General features: G+C 37.5%; 1 protein-coding gene across 1 annotated transcript in view; it reads left to right on the top strand.

The window, feature by feature from the left end:
• The window catches only part of SNX25 (sorting nexin 25), an 81334-nt gene that overhangs the window by 26725 nt on the left and 28334 nt on the right, over positions 1–26275 (top strand). Inside the window, exons 4-7 of the mRNA XM_056489842.1 lie at positions 6011–6183; positions 7022–7208; positions 12828–12898; positions 23086–23276. Of these exons, the coding sequence (XP_056345817.1) occupies positions 6011–6183; positions 7022–7208; positions 12828–12898; positions 23086–23276 (622 nt within the window). The remainder of the gene's footprint in view (positions 1–6010; positions 6184–7021; positions 7209–12827; positions 12899–23085; positions 23277–26275) is intronic.

The raw sequence follows: 26275 nt of genomic DNA on the forward strand, positions 1-26275 counted from the left end.
TATTAAAATAAAAGGTCAAGAACAGACTGATACAAAAGGAGTTTTAACACCTGAGATTTAATTTGGTAAATTCTGTAGATGCATCCAAGTTGTCTGGATAGCAACTAAACACTTCCCACAGGTCTTGTTTTTCTTTTATAATTCCATTTGCCTGAAACCAGAAATACTAAGAGCTGGTTATCACAGTCAGCCTCTGGAAAGGTGCACCAAGGGGATTAGTATGAAGCTGTAGAGATTTGTTGCAATAGTAACAGCTATGTATGAAAGTGCTGAGAGCAAATTAGTCATGAAGAACCAAAGCCTGAGCATGTTATTAAATTCAGCCCATGGGTAGCACCAGGTCTAAAGCTCAGCATTTGTTTTCAAGCTTCAGTGTGGGAAGTTTGGGTTTCCTGTTAAAGATTGAGTATAACCCTGACACCATAATAAGCATTAGGACATCCTGGTGCTGATGTGGTCATGCCACAGCTCGTAAGCCATCCCTAAATTCTTTGCCTCTGTTATTAATATGACATGTCAAATGCTTCTTCCTGAGAGAGGTAACTGTGGCATGTATAAATGACAAGTCTTTGCACTATAAACATTAGTTGAAATGATTTATAAAACTTGCTGATTTATCTCGATAAAATAGCAGCTGTGGAAATTTTGGGTTTGGCTTTGTCCACTGTTTCTATTTTTGTTGTGCTTTCTGGGGTTTGTGATTTGTTTTTTCATTGGTTTGTTTGGTTTTTCTTTAGTAGATACTTTTTTCTAATATATTTGTTATACTGACTTGTAAAGATCTAAACTTTTGTTTCTTTTATGTCTTAGAAAACTCAAATAGATGAAGCAGTTTTTACTTTGCTGTATTGTCAAGAAGCTTACAGCTCTGAGGGTGATATAGATGAAGAGATGCAGCCAGCTTGTGGTTCTGGTAGTTCTCAGAGTCAGTTTAATGAAAATGCATGGTGAATGTTGAATATACTGATGCCACTTATTTAGACTTGCACGTGCATTTCAGCTCACAATTGAACTGATTGAGACTTAAATAGAGCCCTGCAAGGCTGTATCTTGAAAGACTACATAAAAAAATATCAAGGTTGAAGGAAACTATCTGTCTGTCTGTCTGTCTATCTATCTATCTATCTATCTATCTATCTATCTATCTATCTATCTATCCCTTAAGTAGTTTCCTGTAAAGGAATTGTTAATTTTTTTATACCCCTTTGTTGTTTTTGTGTGGGCTTGTTTTTTTTGGTTTTTTTTTCTTTTTTTTTGTGGTTGTTTCTTTATTTTTACAGGGAAGGGTATGTGTATGTTAATTTTATGTACTGCCTAATTTCAAAGCAAACTGATTTATGTTTGTCAAAGATGCTTTGTGTCAGGTGCATACATCCAACTACAAATACAAAGTCTTAATGCTCCCGAGTCTTTATAACACAGATGGTTACTAGATGGCCCTTGTCAAAAATATGGATATCTATAGTAGATTCTTGGGGGAAAAAAAGATTTCCATGAGGTTGCTGTATTGGGAAACTGGGAAGCCCAGGTTATAGTCCAGTCTTACGAAATGGCCATAGGTTCTGCATTCCTGAGAAATGAAGTATTGTTAAAAATGTGTTGATATTGGCTCAGAGTTGCTTACTTATAGTGTGGGAAGGAAATGATGATACTTCTGTAACCCTGGTAAATCTTTAACTGCTTCTCTTCAGGAATACTGCAGCAAATCTGGTCTTCTGCTTTCCTTTAGAAAGTGCTGGATGAGCTATAGGCTTGCAGCAGTAAGTCTTAACACTGAAGACACTCAGTGGGATACACAGGCAGTAAATGCACAAAGTGGCCTCTGAGCAGAGGATAGTTATAGTAGGTGTCAGTTTGTTCCCAGAGAAAAGTACAGCTTGGAACAGACCTGGTACAAAGGAATTCACTTTGGCAGGTCCTATCTATGGATCTATATTTGTACTCTGCTGCTTAATCTTCCAGTGCTTTGAGGGGCAACTGAAGGAAATCAGTTTCCTTTCTGACACTATATAAAAGTATTGCATAATGTTAAAAATTCAGAGAAGGCTTTTCATAAAATTACAGGAAAGGAATTGGGCAAGGTTAAGGCTGGCTTTATAGCTCACGGGGGAGAGAAAGGGATATGATCTGTAAGAATACTGTATAGAGCATGTGCTCTGTCACAGACCATATGTTCTGTTTTAAATCACTGAAAGTACCTGTATCTTGAAAGACTACTATTGTCACTATTACTTCAGTCTTAATTGTTCAAGAAGACACAAATGAATTAAGTTGCCACTTGCTGTTACTCGAATATTGTCTAAAGGAGATTAAATGAGCCTGGTTTCCAGAGCTTGTATCATGCCTGTTTTGGAACTCTTTGCTGGAGTGCCACATTTATATTAGTTCACTGCACACAGTTGTGCTCAGAATTTATGGCTAATTGACTGGGCTTTTAAAGCTCTGTCTAAAAATATCTGCACACAGTTTTAGTTCAGTTTTTTGTGATTACTGAGGGACTATTTGTAAAATCCAACCACACAGTGCTAATAATAAATGTTCAGAACAAGATAGGAAAAGAACTAATGTCTGTGTTACTACTTGGATTATTTAATAGTGCTTAATATCTTTATTGACACTGCAGAGATGTAGCAGCACTCTACTTTGTATGCATGTATATGGGTTGCACTTAAGTTTCTGGTTTTCCTGTTGGTCTCTGCAAAATGAACAGTGCCACATTCTCACAGAATTGAAGATCTAGGTTTTATATCAAGCCTTAAGAATATGCTTGATCAAGACATCTTAGCTCTGCTCCAAAGTAGTAAACAGACATGGTTTGGTAGCTGAGCAGTGATGTTTATATTTCTGGGATTGGTCACTGCTCTCTTTTTTTAATGTGTATCTGTGAAGGGGAAGCCTGGGTTAAAAGGGCTGCTGTTTACTGGCCAGACCTTTTGTTGACACACAGTAAATTTAAAAAAAAAAAGTTAAGTAAAAAAATGAGTCTTGAAACTCATCAGTAGTAATATTGAGACAAATAGAACTGTAATGCTTCCTGCATACATGCAAAGGAGGATATAAACCAGTATGTTTTGTCTTGTCTGTTTTATGACAGTCATATTGATTTATTCTGTAGCTGTTAAGCTTCCCCCAAGCTTTGTCTCCTGCTTTCAGTCTTCCTTTTATTTCTCTTGCTCAACAGTGATGAATACTGCAGGATTTGTTGACAGAACTGTTTGGCACTGACAGGCAAGGCTTGTTTAGAGTTGAATTTCCTGAAGACTTTGTTTCTCTATTTTCGTAAATATCTTCCCTTTTGCTTTTTAGATCACATGTAGATATAGTTTAACTAGCAAAACTTGTTCTAGAGAATCATATCTTCTTAGGTAATGGAGATAACTCCAGGAAAAAAATGAAGATTTTCTTGAATGGCCTGCAGACTGGAGAATGTAGGCAGCTCTGCTCCCCCCTTGCATTCCTGTAGGCAGGAACACATTAGACAAATTAGAAGGGTAAGAACCAAATATTTACCTATGTGCTTGTTTATTCTGTTCCATTTTCCATTTGTGTTCTCCTGACTGTGTGTCAGAAAAGTCGTGGCATAGGTCCAGCTTGGCAAAGCTGTATGTGTTGGCTCTTGACTGGGAATAAATTCCTAAAATAGGGAGACAGACTTCTCTTGCATGGGTGATAATACAGGTATAGTTAATGCTCCAGTGTGTTTGCAGTCCCAAACAGACTGGCATTCCTCAGGAGACTGGCAGATAGATATTGAAGACAAAGAAGGCTAATCTCAGTTCAGTTAAATTTTCTGTGCATTATGGCTCTGTTTTTTGCTTTTCACATGCTATGAAAGTATATCTCGATCTAATCACTATTCAAGATGTCCCAGAAATAAGGTGCCCAAAAAAATGGGGTTTGTTCATAGCAAAAAAGCATTCACTATTAGTTCTAACTCTGTATCAAGGTTGTTAATACTCAGGAATAATTTCTAATAATACCTATACTTGGTATAGGTATATACCAAGGTGAGGCTGTATCTTGAATACTGGGTTTAGTTTTGGGCCCTTCACTGCAAGAATGACATTGAAGTGCTGAAGCATGTCCAGAGGAGGGCAACAAAGCTGGGGCAGGGTCTGGAGGACGAGCCTTGTGAGGAGTGGCTGAGGGAGCTGGGGGTGTTTAGTCTGGAGAAGAGGACGCTCAGGGGAAACCTTACTGCTCTCTACAACTACCTGAAAGTAGGTTATAGCCAGGTGGGAGTCTGTGTCCTTTCCCAGGTAACAAGCAACAGGATAAGAGGAAATGGCCTCAAGCTGTGCCAAGGGAGGTTTACATTATTAGGAAGCATTTCTTCATTGAAAGGATGGCCAAGCATTGGAACAGGCTGACCAGGGAAGTGGTGAAATTACTGTCCTGAGAAGTGTTAAAAATACATGTAGATGTGACTCTTAAGGACCTGGTTTAGTGGTGGACTTAATGATCTAAAAGGGCTTTTTCAACCTTAATTATTCTGTGTTCATTGTGAGTCATCCTCTTTGCCAGCATTCTGCATACAGTTCTGGCTGTGTTTCTAAGTGGATGACTTTGGGTGCACCAACCTGTCTGGAAGACTTTATTTCCACAATAAGAGGTGGCTGTATGTAAATGACCCAGACTTTGTGTGAGTAATCTGCCTAGGACATGTCTGGGTTTGGATAAGTAATGAATGCCTTTAAGGGAGAGCATGACAGGCAATGTTTGATGTTGTGTAGAGGAGGCTTTGGGACATCTCTGGAGTATGCAAGAGTAGTAGAAATGCACTGAGGAAAATAGCTATGTATTCAGCTGCCACTGAGAAGATCCTACCAGAACGAGATAAACAGCTTTCTCAGCTGAGCCAGCTGCATCACCTGGACTGGTTGATGATGATGATTACACATCATCTTCATAAACCACTGCTCCTCAGAAAAGAGTATTTATGTCCAAGATGTTCCAAGGAACTTGTTTTGAAATTTGTCTTACCTATAACAATTGAAACAACTTTCATGATCTGTGTTTGCAGACAAAACATTTGATTTGTGATTGAGTTAAAGGTGTTTGTCAAATCAAACCCAAATGTCATCTTCACATTTGTTTTTCTGAAAATTAATTGTAAAACTAATTTTAGTCTCATTAAGACAAATTATTGTATTATTAGAACAAAATCAGTGTTGTTGTTACTATTCCAATATATTTTCATCCTCCTGAACTGACTAGCAAAAATTAGTTATGATACAATACTGCCTGTCATTATTGGTCCTATACTGGTGTCAAACTGAAAACATTTGGTTTGACTGTATGCAATTCTTGGTTGTTTTTTCTACAAACAGAGGCAATGGGATTAGAGTAGCTCTGTGAGTAAGTCAGTTGACTAGGACAGCAACCTAACCAGGATGGCAGCCTCCAGCTCTGGGAAGAAAGCAGTTGTTATGGAAAATAGGAGGAGGTGCTGGTATGAGACATGACAGATACAATCCTTTGTAGTACCTTAGAGCCTTCTACTGATGACCAGTCTTGGCTGCCTTTGTAAATTACTCTGGTGCCTCTCAGGTGACACTGTGTCTGTCTGTCTGGAACCACTGGCTTGGTCACCTTGTTAAAATGGATTGGAGCACATCAAGCATGTATCCTAAAAGAACTGCTAAGGTACTTTGTGTCTGCTTCTACAGCTGTTTTTGTATATAGAAAAGGTACAGCTGTGACCTGCACTAAGGAGTTTGGCCAAATATGTTCTGAAAAGTCCAGAAAACCATTGGCATCTGCAAGGAGATAAACTGGATAGTACTGGGCACAGAATCAAGGTGAGGGAGATTTGCTCCCTGTTTCTTTCAGAGCTGTCATCCAAAGACTTGTTTGTGAGGAGTCTGCAAACAGCACAGTGTGCTGTTCAGCACAGCACCCACCCAGTGCTCATGCTGCAGCCTTTTATCAATTAGTGACTGATGATCTTAGCTTACCTCTGATACAACTGGTATGGAAGTTCTCTCTTTTTTTATTTTTCTCCCTCTAGGCAGGAAGATCCACCGAGACCTTTTTTGCTGCACTCATACTTGAAGAGCGCTGATGAAGAAGTAAGATTTCTGCAAAAATGTTCTCAAGTTCTGGTGTATTGTCTCCTACCCTCAAAGGATGTCCAGTCTGTCAGCTTGCGCATTGTCCTTGCAGAAATACTTGCAACAAAAGGTAGATCAAAGATAAGAGATGATTAACCATTTGTACATGTACAATACTAGCAGTTACAAAGTTTATAATGTATAAGTCTTGATGCTCTGCTTTTGCATTCTGAAATTTAATTTTTGTGATAGCCAGTAAAAAACTCTATTCACAAAATCAGGCATTAACTCTCATGATTTGATGCCAGGCTGTTTATCACATTTCAGGATAAAACACAAATTGTCCTTTCTCATTCTCTATTTTTTCATAAATGAATACTTTTTCAACTTTTCACTATTTATTTATAGTGATTATATTAATAATTCTGGCCTTTCATATTTCATTCAGATGAATAAACACATCCTTAAATCTGTGGATCCTATAACTAAATCATTATATTTAATTCATTATTTTACATTTTGATTTATCCAGTGTGTTTCTTTTAAATTGAGGGATTTCTATTTTGCTTTTATCAACTACATTTATAAATACTATATGCATTTTTTATGTCAAAATCAGAAATTATGGAGTCCCAAGTATATTGCACAATTCAGTTTACTTTCATTTATACTGGCTATAATGTCATAGCCTTCAGAGCACACAGCATAAGGAATGAAAACTCTTGGAATTTTCCAAATAGAGCTCAGTTTTGTCAATGTACACCAAATTCTGTAACAGAATAACCAGTTTTATCAAGAAGGTATATGCAATCTCAAGTGTACTGTGTAGTCCAGAAGACTGGTTTTGGGTTTTTTGATGTTTATGAACTTGGATGTTTATTTTTGCCTTTTATCTGCAGTTTTCATTTGCAAGACAGCAGTAACTCTTCAACATAAGGATTTTGTTTTGAAATATTTTTCCTTTCCAGTACTGAAACCAGTGGTGGAACTGCTGAGTGATCCAGATTATATTAACCGAATGCTACTCAGCCAGCTGGAGTACAGAGAACAGATGAATGAGCATCAGAAGAAAGACTACACATATGCTCCTTCTTATGAGGAGTTCATCAAGCTCATTAACAGCAGCTCTGATGTTGAGTTCCTGAAACAACTGAGGTATTTAATGTTTCACTGTAGCTCATTCAAAACTAAACATGCTTCTTTTCCAGCCCATTACTAGCATTTGAATGAATTGTGATTTTTCTTTTTAAATTTTATTTTAGATTTGTTTTTGTTTGGTGAAGTAGGGATGGTAAGGATGATAAGCTATAACATTTGTTAGATCTCTAATGTAATTAGCATTTTAGCTCAGTGGCAGAAAATGCATAAAAATTCTGCTTAGTAGTATACTGGAGATGATTGTACTCTTGAAATGCTTGAAATGTATGAAGGGCATACTGAACTCTTCTTTGCAGCTTGCCTCTGTGGACTTAGATGAAATAGGTTGAATTTCCATTAGTGTGGATGGTTTTCTCCTCATTGTGTTTATGAATTATGACTGGCCATGGTGGCCGATGTTTGAGAGCTGTAGTGACCTTAGGGACACAGAGCATTCCGAACAGCTTGCTGTGATTCTGTGGCATGGAAAGAAGGGGTTTGAGTTCCAGCACATTTTACCACTGGATGAGAAGTTTTGCTGGACTGTTGCAGGGAAATGTTTCCCAATTGCATCCTTCTTAACCATGTACAGAGTTTGTTAAAAACAGAAAAAACATCAACTCCTACCTATCATGAGTTTGTTTGATGTTCCTGTTTTCTAATGCAAATAGCACCTGCTCACTTTAATACTAACTCAATTCCCTGTCTCATCTCTTTCACCTTATATCATTCCTCTTAATATGAGATATTGCCTGCATCTCAAGCCTGCTTGCCCAGGAGCCAGTTGTGCATGCTTGCCTTATCTTTTCAGCTGTTTCTCCTCTGATTTATGTGAAAGGATAAGGAACAATTGACTGGCAAGAGGGGAACAGAGATACTGCTGTTGTAGAACCTCCCTAGATGTCTTTGAGTTGGTTTTGTTGAGCAGAGCAAAGATTCAGAGGACCCCTGAAACCATTTCTGGAGTGTTTGTCCTAAGCTTTAACCACCAGCCAGAACTGGTGGTTTTTCCTCTTCCCAGCTCCCCTCTGTTGCTGCTGCATGCCAGCTTTTTCTCTTCTCAAATGGCTGCAGCAACATCTGAAGTACACATGCATATTGATTGCATTTGGTGAATTCTGTGTCATCTCTTGTGACCCTGAACTTCTGTTAGGCTTGGCCTAATCAGACCAAGAGATGGCTAACTGGGATGGAGTATGCAGGCTTCATCAATAAAATCATACTTTCTCTTGTTCTTCTCTTTGATTCTGAAACCACTTGCATTTCTGGAATAGGAAAATACATTTAGGTGATGGTGAAATGATTCTGTTGCTTGGCTACTTATTGTTCATCTGCTGTAAAATTTGCTCTTTACTCTGGGACAATGTGCTTTTCCTGAGAGCAGAAATTAGTCTCTATTAGACTCTGCCTAAAACCTAATTGACATATTTATTAGCATAATCACACTAATGGATCTGTTTGTTTCAAAAGAAACCCAACTCTTATGTTGTTGTTGTTGTTGTTCAAGCACATTAATGCTCAGTGTGTTCTCTTTTTAGCTGATAGGTCACTTTAAATTGCACTCTTTAATACCAGAGAGCAGATCTGCTTTATGAAATAATGTGGTTTTGGCTGCACCTACGTTTTTCCTTTCTAGTCTGTGAAGTCCAACTGCCATCATCTTGAAATGTGTTCCTCTACATGCTACAAAATGTTGACCAGTTTGAGCAGATCAGTATTTTAATGGTAAATGCCTGAGAAAATGTATCTTCTTTTTGGAGAGAAATAGTATTTGCTTTTGGAGGCAGTGTTCATCCTTCCCCTGTCTGTACAAAGCCAGTCTCTGGGATAGTGGTTAAAGAGCATTTCCTATGGAAGAAGGCATTCCCATCCTCTTTGTGCTCCAGCACTGTGGGAGCACCCAGAGAGAGATGGACCAACCTGTAGTCATCTCAAATTTGTGTAGTCTACTTGGCAAAGCTTTCATGGTTAGCCAGTGAAAGCTTGCAGATTTGCATTAACAAAACCAAACAGTAGTCCCTATATAGATTGAAAGAAACCTCAAATGGGTGGTACTTAGCTGTAATTCACAGCAGTGAACCACAGGGGAAATCTATAAAGAAAGAGTTAAATAGGAGGAAACAAATAAGCTGTTGTGCACTTATTCCTGAGAAGCACAGTAAGAGTCTGTTGGGGTGATGGGTGTGGGGAAAATGCTTCCAGTTCTCTTACAACAAATAAATTACTGGCATGTTTTACTTAAACAGAGTTTCCCAGTTAGATGCTATTCTGGGTAATTATGCTCACCAAGAATTCCTTTTCTTGGTTTTATTTGGAAATAATTGTTCAGTGTTCTAAGCCAGTGCATGGTATTCATGAGCTCTAAGCCTCCTCCTGTGACTTGTAATGTTGCCACATAACATCTTGGTAAAGAACACATACAAGCAGTAGCAATTTTTGGTCTATGCTTAGTTTTGAGGGAAATTTAACTGAAGGCACTACAGTTGCTGGGAACTCATTTTTGTATTAAACATTCCTGTCACGCTTATCTTGGCAGGTTGATTATTATCTATTTAATAAAATAAAGATAAAATACCTTGCTAAGTTCAAGAGGCCATGAAGCACTGATAAACATTTCCTCAGACACTTGACTGAGCACAGTCAAGAAGGCACAGACTCCTGGCTGCTCCTTGATGTGTGCACATTGCAGTACAGGAGGGAGGGCTGATAAGGTGTCCTTCCAGTCTGATTCCATTAACAGAGTTTTGCTGGGCTTTCCTGTGATTATATCCAGGTATTCATAGTGGAGAAGGTAGGGAAAACCTCTGGCTGGTTCAGTGGAAGTCAGAAAAGAGAGGGAGGCTATGTGAGCAAGTCTAAAGCTCTCTGCTGTGCAAATAGCTCTTTCTGAAAGAATAATAATGGTGCTAGGATTTTCTAAATCTTGTTTCTCTCCTAGCTTAGAAGCACTACCTTGAGAAGAAATATTATATTGATTTTCTGCATTGCTTTTATAGCTTTTATTTTTGGAATATATTTAAGTGATGCAGTAACTACTTAATATTAATTTTGGAGAACTTTAGGGCTCAAAGTTTATTTGTATCTATAGTGAACCTCTAACATTTAGTCACTTAATCTCTTGGAACATAACTATTTTTTTGTGGAAATACCTTTAATTTTTGTAGGGAAATCGGGGAGCTGGTGTTTTAATAAAAAGAAATTTGTTAATTTCTGGGGAGCTGGTTTTTTTTGTTGGTTTTCCTATCATACCTTTACCATCTGGAAAGTTGAATTTGTTGGGGGAATGGGGTGAGAAAAAACAGCAGTTTTCACAGAAGGGACCACTGTATGGTTATACACAAGTGTCCTTCAAACTCACACTTTCTAAGGTTTTATTTCTTTGATGCTTGTCCTGAAGGGAGGCAGACTTTTATTCCTGTATTACCAAGTTTTCACAAAGAGTGTTGTCTGTCTTTCAAGAAGAAAAAGTTAGAGTGAAATTTCACCTTCATTTCCCCTCAGTCTGAAGTTAGCATGGATAAATTGGAATTCTGCTACAAATAAGGAAGAAAAGATGAATACTTTCACATCAGATGTGAATCATTTACTTTGTCAGAAGAAGACTAGAGATAAGACATGCTGAGTTAAAAACATAGTTGAGAACAAATAGTGATAAGGAAATAAGCTGGCAGATAGTTTTTATTCTGCTCTCAGGATCAGCATTGTATTTATTCTGATATTTATTATTACAGCAGCAAAAGGTCACAACACAATTCAAGGTAAGAAAGACTTACTACTGGCTCTATATCATCTTTTGCCTAGAAATGAATAGGGAATATTACAGAGAATAGGGAGGAAGGAAGTAATGTGGATATGAGGCCATGAAGGGTCCAGTTTATCAAGTACAGTCACTTCTTCAAAGTTAAATTAATACATGACATTTAAAATGTCCTTAGATGTTTACTCACCAGCACCACAGAATATCCCACAGCAGCTACATGGTCTGGCAGTGTAGCAAGGGGGGGTTTCTGTGGTGCAGTGTTATATGGCATTCCCACTGAGTAATTGCAGTGAGAGGCCAGTGATTGGGAGAAACAGGCCTAAATAGTATCTTTGAGCATGTAACTCCAGGCATCTCCTACACTTAAACTAATAAAAGAACAGGAAAAAAGAGGTGCTGTGTCAAGTAACAGTAATAAAAACATGTGAAACTGTGGATGTGAACAAATGGGAGTAAATCTGGAAGCAAAAAACTTGGGAGATAAGTGGGAATTACCATCCATGTGTAGTTGGTCGTCTGAATCTTGTTTGATAAATTAATGATTTCTCAGTTAGCCTACAACACCTGGGTGAGGTGAATGAGTGTCATTGCAATGCATTTACATAATCAATGCATCAAAAGTCCAAGTGAGCTGCCCTGAATAATTTGGGAAGTCTTTGTCGGAATGGGGAATTAACTGTGGGACTTCCTACACACACCACACCGCTACCCTTACTCTGGGGCTGTTCTTCCTCTGATGGATTGGACAAGAGCTGTGGTGGGGGGTGGAAACAATCAAAATACAGTAATGGAAAAGGAAATAGTGTTACAAAAATTACAGGTTTTCAAATAGGTTTTCAGGTTGCAATTTGATAATTGAAGAATTCGATGCAGAAAAAAATCTGGAAATGTAGTTGTGAGTGTATGCTGTGTGTATAAAACTGTGTGTATGAAGAGCCAGAGACCATCAAAATACTAAAAGACTTATAGGAGGCAAGAGAAATGGGGGAAATGAGTGATGTTGGTGAAAAAAGAAGCTTGCATGAAAGAAGGGAAATATGTTTTAACGATCACATGTTCTTTTTTAAATGGAGACTAAGTAGTCACAGAAATAGCAGCCATTCTGGGAGGCTTCAGCTTTCATCTAAGAGTTAACTTCATAGGTAGCAAGTTTACTGGAATACTTGCTTTCTTACCAGTAGCTACCAAAGTGAGTGCATTGAAAGACCAGAACTTTGACATTTATGAGAGACTTAACTGACAGTCATTTTCTTTCCTGAGTGCATAGTATTTGTTAGTTATATAATGAGTTTTACTTGAAATCAAGTTTTCTAGGTATATTAACTGTCTGCTAATGTGTAGTCTAGTTTTAGGTGATAAACATGTTTCAATTATTCCTGGAGTATAGTACTTTGATGTTTTACATATTTTAGTGTAATTTATGTCTTCTACAAATTTTTACATGCTCCATATATGTATTGAGTGGATTAGCTGCAAGAACCTTACAGACAGCTTTTTTCTTTTAAACTGAAGCACTATCCTGGTTTCCTACAGAAAACTTGTTTTTAATGTTTAAAGTGTGACTTTCTATTGTGTTTACTGAATATTACCTGTCTGTGCAATGCCATCAGTTAAGAGAAGAGGGCAGTGTTATTGTTAGTTGAATGTTTCCTTTTTGTTTCAAAATAATCTGTTTTCCCTGCTCCATGTACACACTGCTCCTTAGGTTGTAGGTGTACTACCAGATTAATCTGTTTCCAGGTGAGGAGGAAGTACAAGTATTTTGATTTTTATTAATTCTAAAGTATGCTGACATTGTAAAACATTAATACCATGTTTTGTTTTTTTTTCTTCTCCTCCCTCTCTTCACCCTTATTCCCTACTGTTTTTAAAATTAGGTATCAAATTGTAGTGGAAATAGTTCAGGCAACCACTATCAGCAATATTCCCCAAGTGAAGAGACAGAAAGGTAAGATTACATTTTTTAGTCACATCTGTTGTTTTCATTTTGAAAAGCTGTTTGAACTCCTACCATACATATGCAATCAGTGTGTGTGGGTTTTTTAAACAGACTTTTGGATTTCTATGCCTTTAGTTTTTTGGTTCTGTTTCATTTGTCTGAATCTTCCAGCAGCTCACATGGTATGATTATCTCCCCACCTATCTTCATCTAAGCTGATGGATCATGGGAAAGGTCATATCTATAATACATTTATTTTCAGAACTTGCTGCAACTGGGATTTCTGACATTACAAATTCATATGCTGACAATCATATTTCCACTCCTTTTCATACAATCAGTTCTTCAAAATCTCAGTCTGTTCTCTTTCCATAACAGAGTAGAAGGAATGAGACAGCATAATTTCAGTCAGACTTTGACTCTTCAATGTATTATGTTTTTGAATTGCAATAAAGAGTGTTCTTAAATCTTTCTGAAATGAATTGGCAATGGCTGCCTTTTTAAAAGCAGTGCATATTACAATTATACTTACATTTATTGCATATAGTGTTTTTTATGATTCTCAAAATATGTAAAAACTGAGGTATCTTCAGGAGGTGATCTTCATGGCAAAATTAGGATCAAATAGTTGCTTAGGCAGGTATACTTTAGTTGTATCAATGCATAACAAAAATGCAACAGATAGTAAAACTAATTTCTTTATACATAAATTTAAAAGATTTTAGGTTATCATGTAATCTCTATCTCTCTCTAGGTTTAAAAAAAATAATTTTCTAGTTCCTTGAACCAGAAAGGAGGACTTTAAAAAGTAATTAAAATGTAATGAAAAATGCAGAAACAGAAAATGAACATGCTGTGGGGTGAGGAAATTTTTGTCAATCTGAAGAGCCTGAGGTCCATGTTTAAGTTTTGGAGAGTATAAGGTTGTCAACACCAATAATGCCTTTTGCCTTTTTTTTGCACTCTAAAATAGAGCTAGATGTGCATTCCAGTAGGATATCTTGCTTGTATCAAACCAAGATAAAAAGAAGGTAGGCATTGGTTTTTATTCAAGTGTACATTATAGAAATAGATATTAATATTTTTCAGATGAAAGAAAATTGAATGGCAAGTCTTTTTCATAAAATAATAAAATGAGAACAGGGAATTAAACTCTGAAAACATTATGAAAAATTAAATCTTGCAAAGCCTGTTTTTCCACTTGTGCTACCAGTGGTCTTTGTCAGACAATAATTGATTTGGGGAATATTTTTTATACAGTTTAGGTTCGTACAATTAATTATTTATTAATTAATTATCCTCTATCTCACTTCAGTTTATCTGTTTAAATACCTACTGCTCTAAATCTTAAACACTTATGTTTTTTTAAGCTATGGTTGTCTGGTAGTGCAGAACAGATACAAAAATATTGTAGAGCTGGTGGTATGTGGTAAAGTTGATTGTGCATTTTTATGGGCTCTTGATTTCTACCTGTATTAAAAAAAACCAAAAAACTTAACAGAAATTTCACTAGCTGATGCCTTGAAGTTTTGTATTATGATGTGGCATTTTATTTTTTGTTTATTCCTATGGTAGCCTTGTATATCATTTAAGGGTTGATTACCACTGCTGTCTCTGTTAGCTATAGGGGCTAACCCTTTTATTTGTTAAGTAGCCAATGGTTATGCACATTATCTGAAGGTGATGTATTTTTGCTTGACACACGTGAAACAGTATGCCAACAGAGGCATGCAAATACAAGCTTTTTGTAGTTCACACAAATTTAGGGCAATTTTTTAATTTCAGTTATTCCACTCAGGTTTTCATCTACCAAAAATTTTCAGGCTCTATGTATGTACAATAAACTCTAAGAGGGCTGTCAAAGCTGTAGAGGGGTAAAATCTTGTTCTGAAGACTGTTTTGTGCCTTATTTTTCCAAAAGGAGGTGGAGGCATTTTACCTAATGTGGTGATGAATCTCATATGTGCCTGAATTTTAAAAAGAAATGGTTAGAGGAAAAAATATGTTACTCTTCTTAAAACAAATGAAAGCCAACAAAAAAAGTCAGCACAACTCACTGCTAACATAAAGATTGTTGAAATCTTGTAGAACAGCTACCATGTTACTTAGCATCACATTTGGATGTTTCTTTTTCTGGATGCTACAGTGTAATGCAACCCCTGGATTTAATGGTGAATAACTAAATGTAAGCTTTATGCAAAATGAAAGTGTGTCTGCACAATCTCATTCTGTCTTTCTCTTTTTAATCTTTTCCCCCAGCATGTGGTGCATACCTGCAGTGTTGTTTGAGCATGGCAGTTGGATGTACTTGACAGTCCCTTCTTTGCCGCTAAATGAGCTCTTGCCTTTTGTGCCAAGGGCATCTCTTAGCTTTAACCCCAGCCTGGTGAGAGATAGTCTTACTGATAGCTATTTCCATTTTCCTGTGGCAAAGTTGGGTCCTGAAAATGTAGCTGCTTCTTTAGTGCCTGGGTGTTCAACTAAGACCAGCTGACCCTGGCTGGCCAGCATTCTGTTGAGCCTGATGTCCACTCTCAAAGTGTAAGAGTAGAGCAAGTGTAGATAGTATGTACGTGGATATAGAATCATAGAGTGGCTTGGGTTGGAAGGGACCTTTGAAAATCATATGCTCCAACCCTTGAGCAGGTACATCTTCAGCTAGGCTGCTCAGAGTCCCATCTACCTGACCTTGAGTGTTTCCAGGGAAGGGACATGTACCACCTCTCTGGGCAACCTGTTCCAGTGTTTTGTCACTCTCATTGTAAAAGATGCTCCTTTAATATAATCCAAGTTGTCCCTCTTTTGGTTTAAAACCATTGCAACAGGCCCTGCTAAAAATGAAAAGTGTGTCCCCATCCTTCTTAGAGACCTCTTTTAAGTACTGAAGGGCTGCAGTTAGGTGTCCCCAGAACCTTCTTGTCTCCAGGCTGAACAATCAAACTTTCTTCTTGGGAGAGGTGTTCCATTGCTCTAATCATCTTCATGGCCCTCCTCTGGGCCTGCTCCACAGCTCTTCCCTGTGCTGAGGTCTCCAGAACTGGATGCAGTACTCAGCTGGGGTCCCACATGAGAGCAGTCTCAGCTTCCATCAGTTTGAAATATGGGAGCTTCCCGAGGCAGTGTTTTCAATAGAAGAAGGTATAACAAAAAACCTGAGGAGCAGTTAGTGTAGAGGTGGCCAAAACTTTGCAGTACTGAGTGCTTAGTATTTATACTTTTTTTAGCAAAGAAGTGTTGTACAGCCACATGACTAGCCATAAGTATTCCTCAGCAGGATTGTGGACCTTTACTATTGGTTAAGGAAACATAATTAAGTCTCTAAAACTTAACAAAAATATTTATTTTTTCTAAAAATATTAGATGTCTATTATTAAAGGACGAGTAGCCTGAGGACTAGATTTCAGACTAATGACTTCTCATAGGGGCTACAGTTACCTGACCTTTCTACTATTTTATTTGGTGATACCAAAGTATGCATTCCATGTTGGTGCCCAGTAAGGTGGGAGAGGAATGCTTTTTGCTCAGTAAGGACAGGGTTCTTTACACTTTTTAACTAGTGCTGGTGCCACCTATTGGCAAAATATTTAGCTGTTAGGATGCTCTAATAAAATCAGAAAGTAACTTAAAGTACTTCTAAACACCATTGTATTAAATCCTCTGTTGTTAAAAAATGGCACGTTATAGGGTTTTTTTCTTTTTAGATTTCTATCAACTGAATCTTCTGATATATGATCATAAGAGAGAGCAAATGAAAACATACAAAAATATCTGATTCATGTTAAGCAGTAAGTTTTGCATTTGACTCCCTGAGAGGGAGACATTTTAGTCAAAGGTCTAAAATATTGAGGCACAAATCAGTATGAGAGGTTTACAGTATGATGCCAGTTGTGGGGGGATGATAACATTTCTGTGGCCAGGAGAATTGCTTTTGGCTTGAAGTTGAATAAGAAACATAACACAGCACTATTGTTTCCAGAGGTGTAGGTAGTTTATTTTGGAGCAGTGCAGGCCACTGTAAATAGAAGCTGTTACCTTGCATGCTGACACTGCACTACTTCCCTCATTTACACTGGCACAAAAGCACAGAATCTGCTGTGTACATGCATCTGCCTTACTTCACTTCTCCAAAAGTGTCTTCCTGTGTATCTTCTTCCAAAATAGGCATGATCACTCAAGCAGTGACAGTGACTATAGAAGGCAGCTTGGTTTTGGTGGTAGTGTTTTTGTTTGTTTGTTTATTTATTTTTGTGTTTGGTTTTTTCTTCCTGTTGATATTTTCAGATGGAACCCTTCTCTACAGTCACATGTGCTATGGTTAAAAGAATCACATCCTTCTACACCTTTAGCTATAAACAACTCTTCTCATCTTACTTTTGATACAGATTCATTCTAAATACTGAACCAATTAAAATTTAAGCTAAATTTTAAGTATTTTAGCTGTTTGTTAGTTTATTTTTTTACAACATCTATCTTATCTGCTGAAGATTTTGAAGGACTCTAAATGCATATCTGAAAATATTTACTGCATTTGATCTATTAAAGCAGTTTGTAAGAGGACAAATATCTGGATTGGGCATTTTAGCATGAATGGCAGATGACATGCAGATATCTAGCAGAAGCAAGAGTAAATCTTAATTTTTGTAAAGAAAAGGTTTCAAAAACACCAGTTGGGAAATAGCAACAAAAGTAAGTTGCTATAATAACTTGGTATTTGCTGTAGCATGAATGGGAAACTGCTTAAATACACCGGTTTGAATTTTAACAGACACATTTTTGTTCCTTCTCATACTGATACTGTGTTACAGGATCCTACCAGAATTTTAGCAAGGTTCTCTTTTACTATCTACTTTTTAAAACAAATCCAAAAAATGCATGTACCTTGTCTTAGGGCAACACAGAGCAAATCTCTCCACAGATGTTTTTTTAAAGGATTTTTTGTAAAGGGATTTGTTTGATTTGCCTTTTAATTTTCTATGCCCTCTATCTTACACATGACTTCACAGCATGACTGAAAACCACACTTGGATGACTGGATGGGGCTGTTTTTCAGACACTAGAGTGTAATGGACCCCAGAGCATCCCTGTTGAGAAAACTGCTCGTTTTCAAGCAGGGATTGTGAGACAGATTGAATAAGCAGCCATTTCTGTGTGGAGAGATCTGCTTTGCAGCAGCAGATTTTTCCTGCTGAGCCTTCCCACTGTGTGTCTGGATATTTGCTTTTAAAAGCAAAGCTGAAAAGTGGCACAGAAACAGAACTGTCTGTGGGGCAGGCCTCAGGTGCTGTGGTTCTGAAAGAGGCTTGAATGTTCATCTGTAAAAAGGGACTTTAAAAAAAACCAAACCTGGGGCTGCAGGCCAGCTTAGTTATGTGGGTTGTGATGTGTGGGTTTTGTCAAGATGGTAATTTAAAGTGAAGTAAAATGGATACTTGTGTGTTCCAGCAGATTACAGATGCCATCTAACTTAATTATGTCAAAACTGTATTATGATTCCTCCACACAGGAATAAACATTCCTATGCAGTTATTTTTGCACAGTTTTCTGGCAAGGCTTAAAGAGCTGACATTATTCCTGCACGTCATGCTCAAGCAGTGAGTGTGGAGGGAATCCATGCAGATGAGGGTAAAGGCTACACAGTCTGTGGTACATTTATTTGTTTTTATTTGTGATTTTTCAAACCAGTTTTGTAGAGGAATTTTTTTCTTTTTGCTCCTGAAATCCTTTGTCTGCTAGTGATGGTAACACATCTTTCCTCAGTCGGTTTGGAGAGATGGTGATTGCTGGAAGAGGGAGGGAAGAGGCTGACTGCTCACATAGCTGTGACCAAAGGGTGTGCAAGGACCTGCAGACAGAGGCTATCTGTGGTGGATGTTATTTTATTGTGTAGTACATACTGGCTCCCAGGCTCAGATTACCTTACTGCCACTTGACCTTTTGTTTTTCTCAGCTGTGGCTGTGAGTGGGAGGCTGTGTTGTACTATGCCTTGCTAATGATCAGTGCCTAACTTTCCAAGTCTCTCTGTAAGTCCCTTTTCCTAGATATTTGTAGAAGCGTTTGAGACTTAACACTGTTCTTACTCAGTCTCTTGTCAAACCACAGGAGAGCTGGTTTTCCCTTTCTTTGGACTTCGGGCAGTAGAAGAAGAGTGTGTGCTGTTCTTAAAGGTTCTCCCACTCTCACAGAATTTAGTAAATGCTTTTAAAACTTGTAATTCAAAGTTTCTAAGATTTGGAGGAGGTCTGTAAAGACTTGTAAGTTATATGTAAAGTTCCAGTTACTGCTTACACAAAAATGTTAAATCAATGTTCACTACTTAAATACCAAAAGCATTTAGGAGGCCCTGTATGTGCTTAACCTGGGTCTTGGAAAAAAATCTTGTGATGGAGGCAGAATGTGTGTTGCTCCTTCAGTGACAGTTTGGGCTGGTCAGTGCTGTTGCACACACTGCCAGGTGTCATGGATCTGTAGCTACTGAAGTTAAAAAGGATCAAGTACTTGTATTTTCTGTTTCATTCATGTTTTGCCATATATAACTTTGCAGGTAAAATGAGAAATCTGCTGGTACTGCTAAGAGAGGGGACAGATCATGCAGGTCTAAAATACAATTAGGTTTCTGCTTTAAGCAAATTTACATTGTTTTTGTGTATCCTTCAGTGTGCTTAAGGGTAATAAAGTTTGTGTGACATTTTTTGCCATGACAATTTGGAGGGCCCCATATTCTGACTTAAAAATGGATGATGTGAATAGATGCTTCACTTTGATGTATATAATAGATACAAACCTGCTCAAGTAGCAGAGCTACCATAGGAAAAAAAAAAGAGGAAAGAAAATTAGGTGTGAGAAATCACTTTTCAGAAATTGTTTTGGTGGGCTCTAAGTTATGTTTCTGGGGTTATACTTCTAGCTTAGCTCAAATCATGATAATTATGAGTGGTTTAGAAGACAGTGTGGAAGTTTTGTCAGAAATTACTGCAGATGTTCAAAAATGCATAGAATAAACCAATTTGCACAGGTAGCTTTGATTACTTTATAAGTTTGAGCTCATTTGGACCATTTTTAATGTTGTTTGGTACAAATTGAATTATTTATGTGGATTGATAAGCAGAGTTTGAAATTCTTTTTTTGATACTTACTGTTTTTGGTTGCCTTTGGGAGAGGTGCACAGTATCCTTTTGGGATTTGAAGTTCCTTCATGGGAGTGCATGTCCTGTCAAAATTTCCCCAGATAAGGAGAATTATTTTGGAGGAAGTTAGTAAAAGACACTTTGCTCTTTTGCAGATGGAGGCTGTACTTGGTTGCTGCTGGTAAATGTTTATGCAGCTTGTGGGGAGGAAATCCCAAACTAGCATATATCTTGTCTTCTTGATGAGGAGTGACTTTTGTTTGTTTTTAAGAATTTTTTTTTTGAAAAATACCCAAACTGCAAAGTTTTTACTAGTGAAAAAAAAAATTACTCAAAAGATACTTTTTATCTTCTTGCTTTGTGGTGAAACTGTCTTAGTAACATAAATCTACTTTTCCATTTATTGAAGCTTGCTGGAGGGTGTGTGAATACATACAAGTCTTTCCTTTTGAGCCTTTCTGGTTTTATTTGGCTTATGCAGTGATGCCTGAATGTAATGACCATCATCTTTCCTGATACTCAGAAATGGGAAAAATTACTCTTAATTCTGTCTCAGTATTTTGATGATTGTGGAATCAGATAAGAATAGATTAAAGAGAAATCTTTATAAATTGAAATATCGTTTTGATAGTGCCTAATAAGACAAAAGCAGAGCAGTTTAGAACTGAAAATCTCTAAAACTGCAAAAGCAGATTAGGGTTTGGAGAAAACCAGTGACCAAGCTCTAAGCTTTCCATCTGAGCTGAAAATGCTCCTCCTGATTTCTGCTAGCTTTATCTTTCATAATTTAGAAGAGGGAAGTGATGCTCAGTGTTAGTCCACAATTCCATGCTGTCGTTCCTGCACAGTAGCGCATTAGCCACATTCTGGGCTGCTCTGCTTTTCATCAGCCTCTTGTTTATTTGTGAAGGATATCACTGCCAGTCCTGTTTATCCATGGAGCAGAAACTGGCTGGCAGTGTAATCTTCATAACTGCCCTGAGTGATGCTTGGGTGGAGTGGCTCCTTTTGCCTCTGAAGAGCTGAGGTAAATGTTTTTGAAGGATCTCTGTTAAGACAGGAAATAATCACTGGGAATGGTAGGCTCATTAATCTCTCCTGGAGGCTTGCTGCAGTCACTGGATAAGATTCCAGGTAAAGTAGATGTGTGCTTTGAAAAGCCTTCAAGAATGCCTTGTTTCCATCGAGAAGGGTACTTTTGTTTTAAGAAGGCTGAATGATCATTGCATTGTACTGTTTGTGGATTTTCAAAAGTGTGGGATATCAAGTATGCATTTTGAGCCCAAAGCATTTAAACTATTGAAAGAATTGATGACTTCTAAAAAATGATCTTAGAGTCAAGTGCAGCAGGGAAAAGGTTGGGTCTTAATCTTGACTTTAAACTTCTGTTCCTGTATTTGTAATAGCTGTAAATGTTTTGATTTGGTGGAGAGCATTGTCTTTAAGGTCTTTTCCTTTCATTTTCTCTCATTAATACTGGTACCTCTGTTTAGGGAACTGAAACACTAAATTAAATGCTCTGTTGACTTCCCTGTGGAGATAACATGCCAGGAAAACAGATGGCCCTTTTTTTTTTTTTTTTTTTGGTAGTAAAATAATTTTATTATTTGCTTCAGTGAGTATCATTTCTTTACTTCACTATTATGTGGCAGCTCAGATGCAAATGATACTCATCCATTAAAATACTAAGAGTATTTGTATCAGGAAGCATCCCTACCAACATAAATACATGAAGCAAATCAAGTGAGATTAAAAATATGGGCAAAGAATGGGAGAGTATCTGGATTCAACTATGTAGAACTTTAGGGAGTTCCTTGTACCTTGAGTTGTCCTTCAGTATGTAAAAGACAAAACTTAAGAGTTGCATGCAATACTTACACGTGGCTTTGAGGGGGAAATAAAAGGATAAAAGCAGTTGTAAAAGGAGAAGTTGTCATAAAGTTTTAGAAACTTGTTAAAAATAGGGATTTTAAATAAATTCTGAGAGATTTCCTTTTTGCTGTGTTTGCATTCACAAACCTAACTATGTAGTTGTTTCACAACTCTTAACTCTTGTGAAAATCAAATGCTGTTTTTATCAACATGATTTTGCTATCATTTAGTATTTTGAAAACATAGTAGAATAGATCTTTACTATTTATCCCTGAGCAATCAGATAATCCAGAGCCAAGTAAAAGCCAAGTACTTTGCTACTGAGTAATAGCTGCAGCCCAAAAAAGCATAAGTGTTATTGAGCAAGAGGAAAATAAAACCAATGTGCAAATGTGAATCAGTTGCCTCCTGCAGATATTAAACATTATTTCCACACAGTAGAGTTTTATATCTGCTTTATCTGCTGCTCCCATTTTAGACCCTGGTAATTAGCTGAAGAGGATGGAATGCAGAATGCACAAACATTACACTGATTGTTACTAAGTCTTATTCAGCTGACTGTCATCTTGACATTACTTTACTTTTAAAGAGTACTGTGCAGTCTTGGCATGGCATTTTAAGATTTTTTTTTTCTTAGTCATCTGACCATTTTGAGTGAACTTTGGTCAGTTGTCTGGAAGAGATATTGTATGATGTGCTGTTCACATCAGGCACAAGGAGTTTGGGCTTGCAAATAAGATGTGTGGGAATGTGTCATACTGGGCTGGAGGGGAGAGAGCCCAGTCCCTCGTGACTCCAGGCAGTCAGTGCATGTTCAGTAAGGTGTATAGGCCATCAGCTCCATGTGTGATCATGTGCCATGGCTGCAAGTAATCTTAATGCCATCTGATAAACGTATACTCTGTAGTAGAGGTCTTGGGCTGTGGCTTTCAACAAACTATAAAAAGAGAGTTGGAGGGGTGGGGTTTTGCTATGCATTTGAATAAGTTTTTTATCTTCTCAACTCTTTTGTGTAAACCCTTGAGTTATAATATTTTCATGTCATAAAATACTGTCTCTGATTTGTGTTTCACAGAAGCAGTGGTACAGTGATGTTTTCCTGTTCAAAAATACTGTGTCTGATTTGCCTTTCACAGAGGCAGTGGCACAATGATGTTTTTCTGTTGTAAAATACTGTGTCTGATTTGCTTTATTGTTAGATTCAAAAGGAAAAGAAACTGCAGCAATGAAAGCTGACCTACTAAGGGCTCGCAATGTGAAGAGGTATATTAATCAGCTGACAGTGGCAAAGAAGCAATGTGAGAAGAGAATAAGGCTCCTGGGAGGGCCTGCTTATGATCAGCAGGAAGATGGCGTTTCTGATGAAGGTGATGGCCCTCCAAGTCAGAAGGTATGAATTGCATTGTCTGAAGGTCTTTCTAAATGTTCTACTACTGTACCATGTTACCTTACTGTAGTCAATCCCTCCCTTCCCCCAGGAGTCAAGTACAAATTAATTGCTTCATGTTTTTTTGCCTTGGGAAAAGATTACTGAAGTACCCAAAAAGACCCAGTGATGGCTCAGCTTTGAATATTGCACAGTTAAAACTTCATAAAGGATTGTATGGCTTGTAAGCACATGTGATTTTTCAGACATACCACCTGTAGGGAGTTAATAAGGACATGGTAGCAGCTTTTGTGAAAGTAGCAACTTGCTTTCAAATAAAAGACTGCCAGCATATGTGAAATATGTCTTTGGCCATCATTATATTTAATTTAGGAAATGTGTGAGTTTTGAAAATACTGAATTATTAAAAAGTAAGCCCTTATGGAAGGCAATTGACACAACTCAGGGCAGTTGTTGCAGATAAACTCTGTAAACCTGCTGTGACTGAATGCTGGTTTTCAATATCACTGTAGTGTGGAATTAGAAGTAACTATTGTTGTGTTGGCCAGCATCTACAAAAAATAAAATGACTACTTTGCCTTGCAAATCTTTAAAAATTTTACTGACTTCTCTTTAGTCTACTCTGTTCCCTTTGGACAAAGCATAGTAGCTGATGTATTCAAATGTGAAAAGATTTTATGTTTTTAATGTAGGTAGGAGATAGCTTATCTCTTCATGCAGGGATATTTAATTTTCATTATGTCCTTATAATAATTATAACTTAGTAGCATGTTAGAAAAAGTAGAATAATGGAGAAAGAGTTCCTACTTTTTGTATTTTGTTTTTCTTGAGTAAGGTCTGAAACACAACGATTCTCTGCTCCCCACTTGTCCTTAAAGCATGATTTCAGATGGTGTGTCATAGATTGTGCCAAGAAAGTCCTGTTGTTCTCTTTCCTGAATCTGGGTGTAGCAAGTGGTGTCAAGGAGAAAGAGATAGGAGCATGTGGCACCACAGCATGAGCCAATGATGCCACTTTTGATGCCTGCTGAGACATTATGAACTTTTCTGGATAGATACATGGGGACATAAGATTGTTCAAGAATGGAGTCCAGTAATGAAGATACACTGGGTAGGGGCAGGGTTTGGTCAGGAATATAAATAAAATATAATATTATTATTAAAATCAAAGAAATTCTTGAAGCTGACATTGCATATTTCATAAAACAACGAGGTTTTTTTAGTGGGAGTTGCTGACCTGGAGTTCTATCCTGTAAATATACCAATGAGCAGTTCAATATTGAGTTAATGGTACTATTAATAGCAATAATGACTTCTTGCACAGGCATTTGTTGTTAGCTGAGGAAGCAGTCTTTCTTCACTGTTGCTGCTTCCCATCCTCTCTAGCACTGTGGTAGCTGCACTCTGGGTTCTCATTTTAAGGCAGCTGGTGTTATTTTCTTGTTGGCCCCTCCTGTTTGGGCAGCATTGACTGGACACTCAGACTCTTTTCTAAGCAAAAGGGAAAGGCATTGTTTGGGATTTAGTAGATAAGACAATTGGTAGTTTGCAGCTGGTGGCCCTTAGACTCCTTAGAGTATGGTTGTGCCAGCTTTTCTGTTAAATTGCAGAACTAGCTTTTGTAGAAGAAACTGTATGTTTGACTTCCTTTCTTCAACTTGCATGAAATGGGAATTTACTGATGGTGTTCTGAATTAATATTTTATGTAAGTGTAGTGAGAAGCTTGAATACATTATTAAGTTTGGGGAATTTTTTGGTACTAGTTGTACAAAGAGTTGACTAGTGAATTAAACTTTTATTTTGGTTTCACTTATCCATCCTATAGAAAGCTTTTTGTTGACTGCAGTAGTTGGGGAGTAATGGAATTGCAGGTAGAAAGTCTTTTATGCATATTCTGATTATGGGCTTATATATGGAGATGGATTATTTGGAGCTGTCAGTGTTCTGTTCCACTATTCAGTCTTGTGATACATTTGATTTTGTATCTGTTTCACTCACCTAATTTTCCTGAATCCAGGTTACTCGGGAAATCCTAAGTATGATTTATAAATCAAATGCTTACAAACAACTACAGTTACTCTGAATCTGAATTCTGTCATTACCTCTGATCTTGATTTAAACTCTGCCCAAGGTGTTAGGTTTGTTTTTGGAGAAAAAGCAGTTTGAGTAAGTGTAGCATATAAAGCATCCCTTTATAGTCAGTGCTGTTTTAGTCCTTTTTCTTAGAAACTGTGCCTGCACAATACTGCAGTAATTACTTGAATTCTTGTCTGTGTTTATTCAGTAAATGTTTTTTTTCCTTTGTTGTTCTGAGCACAGCCACCACACCACCTTGTCTGTGACATTTGACAGAGTCACAGCATCTTCTCAGTGGACCTGTTTTGTGGATTGTGGGCTCTAGGAGGGGGTCTGGGGATCTGACCCTTAACTAGCTGTGAAACAGCAAGGAAACCATCTGAGTGTATTTTGAGGTGGGATGAGCTCATGTTCCATAATCCAGTTGATGAGGACTAAGATGAAACTCCTGCAGAAGATCTTGCTTCCACTGCATCTGTGGATAGATGTTGATTTAACTGGTGACTTACCAGATTTTCATGGTGATTTCTGAGCTTCAGATTGTAAGATGATGTTATGTCAGGATACATCATGGTACAGAATCTGGGAATATTAAGAAAATAAGATACAATTTTTGTCACCCTATTGCCTGGTGATGGGGTTTTTTTAATGACAGAAGTATGTTTGTGAGCATGTGAATCTCAAGGCAGGGACTTTTACATTAGTGCATGTGCAGTAAAATAGTCAGGTACCTTATGTGGTCAGTATATACTTCCCAATACTTAAATAATCATTGCATTTTGTTCACATTGCTGTATGTGACAGAGACAGTCTTCTGATGACTTGCCTCTTTTAAAAATATAATGTGATAAATACAGGCTTTCATTTTAGTCAATGGAAAAAAATATCAGTTAAGGATTTTTTTCTTTTTTGGATGCATCTTGGA

Source organism: Oenanthe melanoleuca, chromosome 4, assembly GCF_029582105.1.
Source record: "Oenanthe melanoleuca isolate GR-GAL-2019-014 chromosome 4, OMel1.0, whole genome shotgun sequence".
Classification (NCBI taxonomy): Eukaryota; Metazoa; Chordata; class Aves; order Passeriformes; family Muscicapidae; genus Oenanthe; species Oenanthe melanoleuca.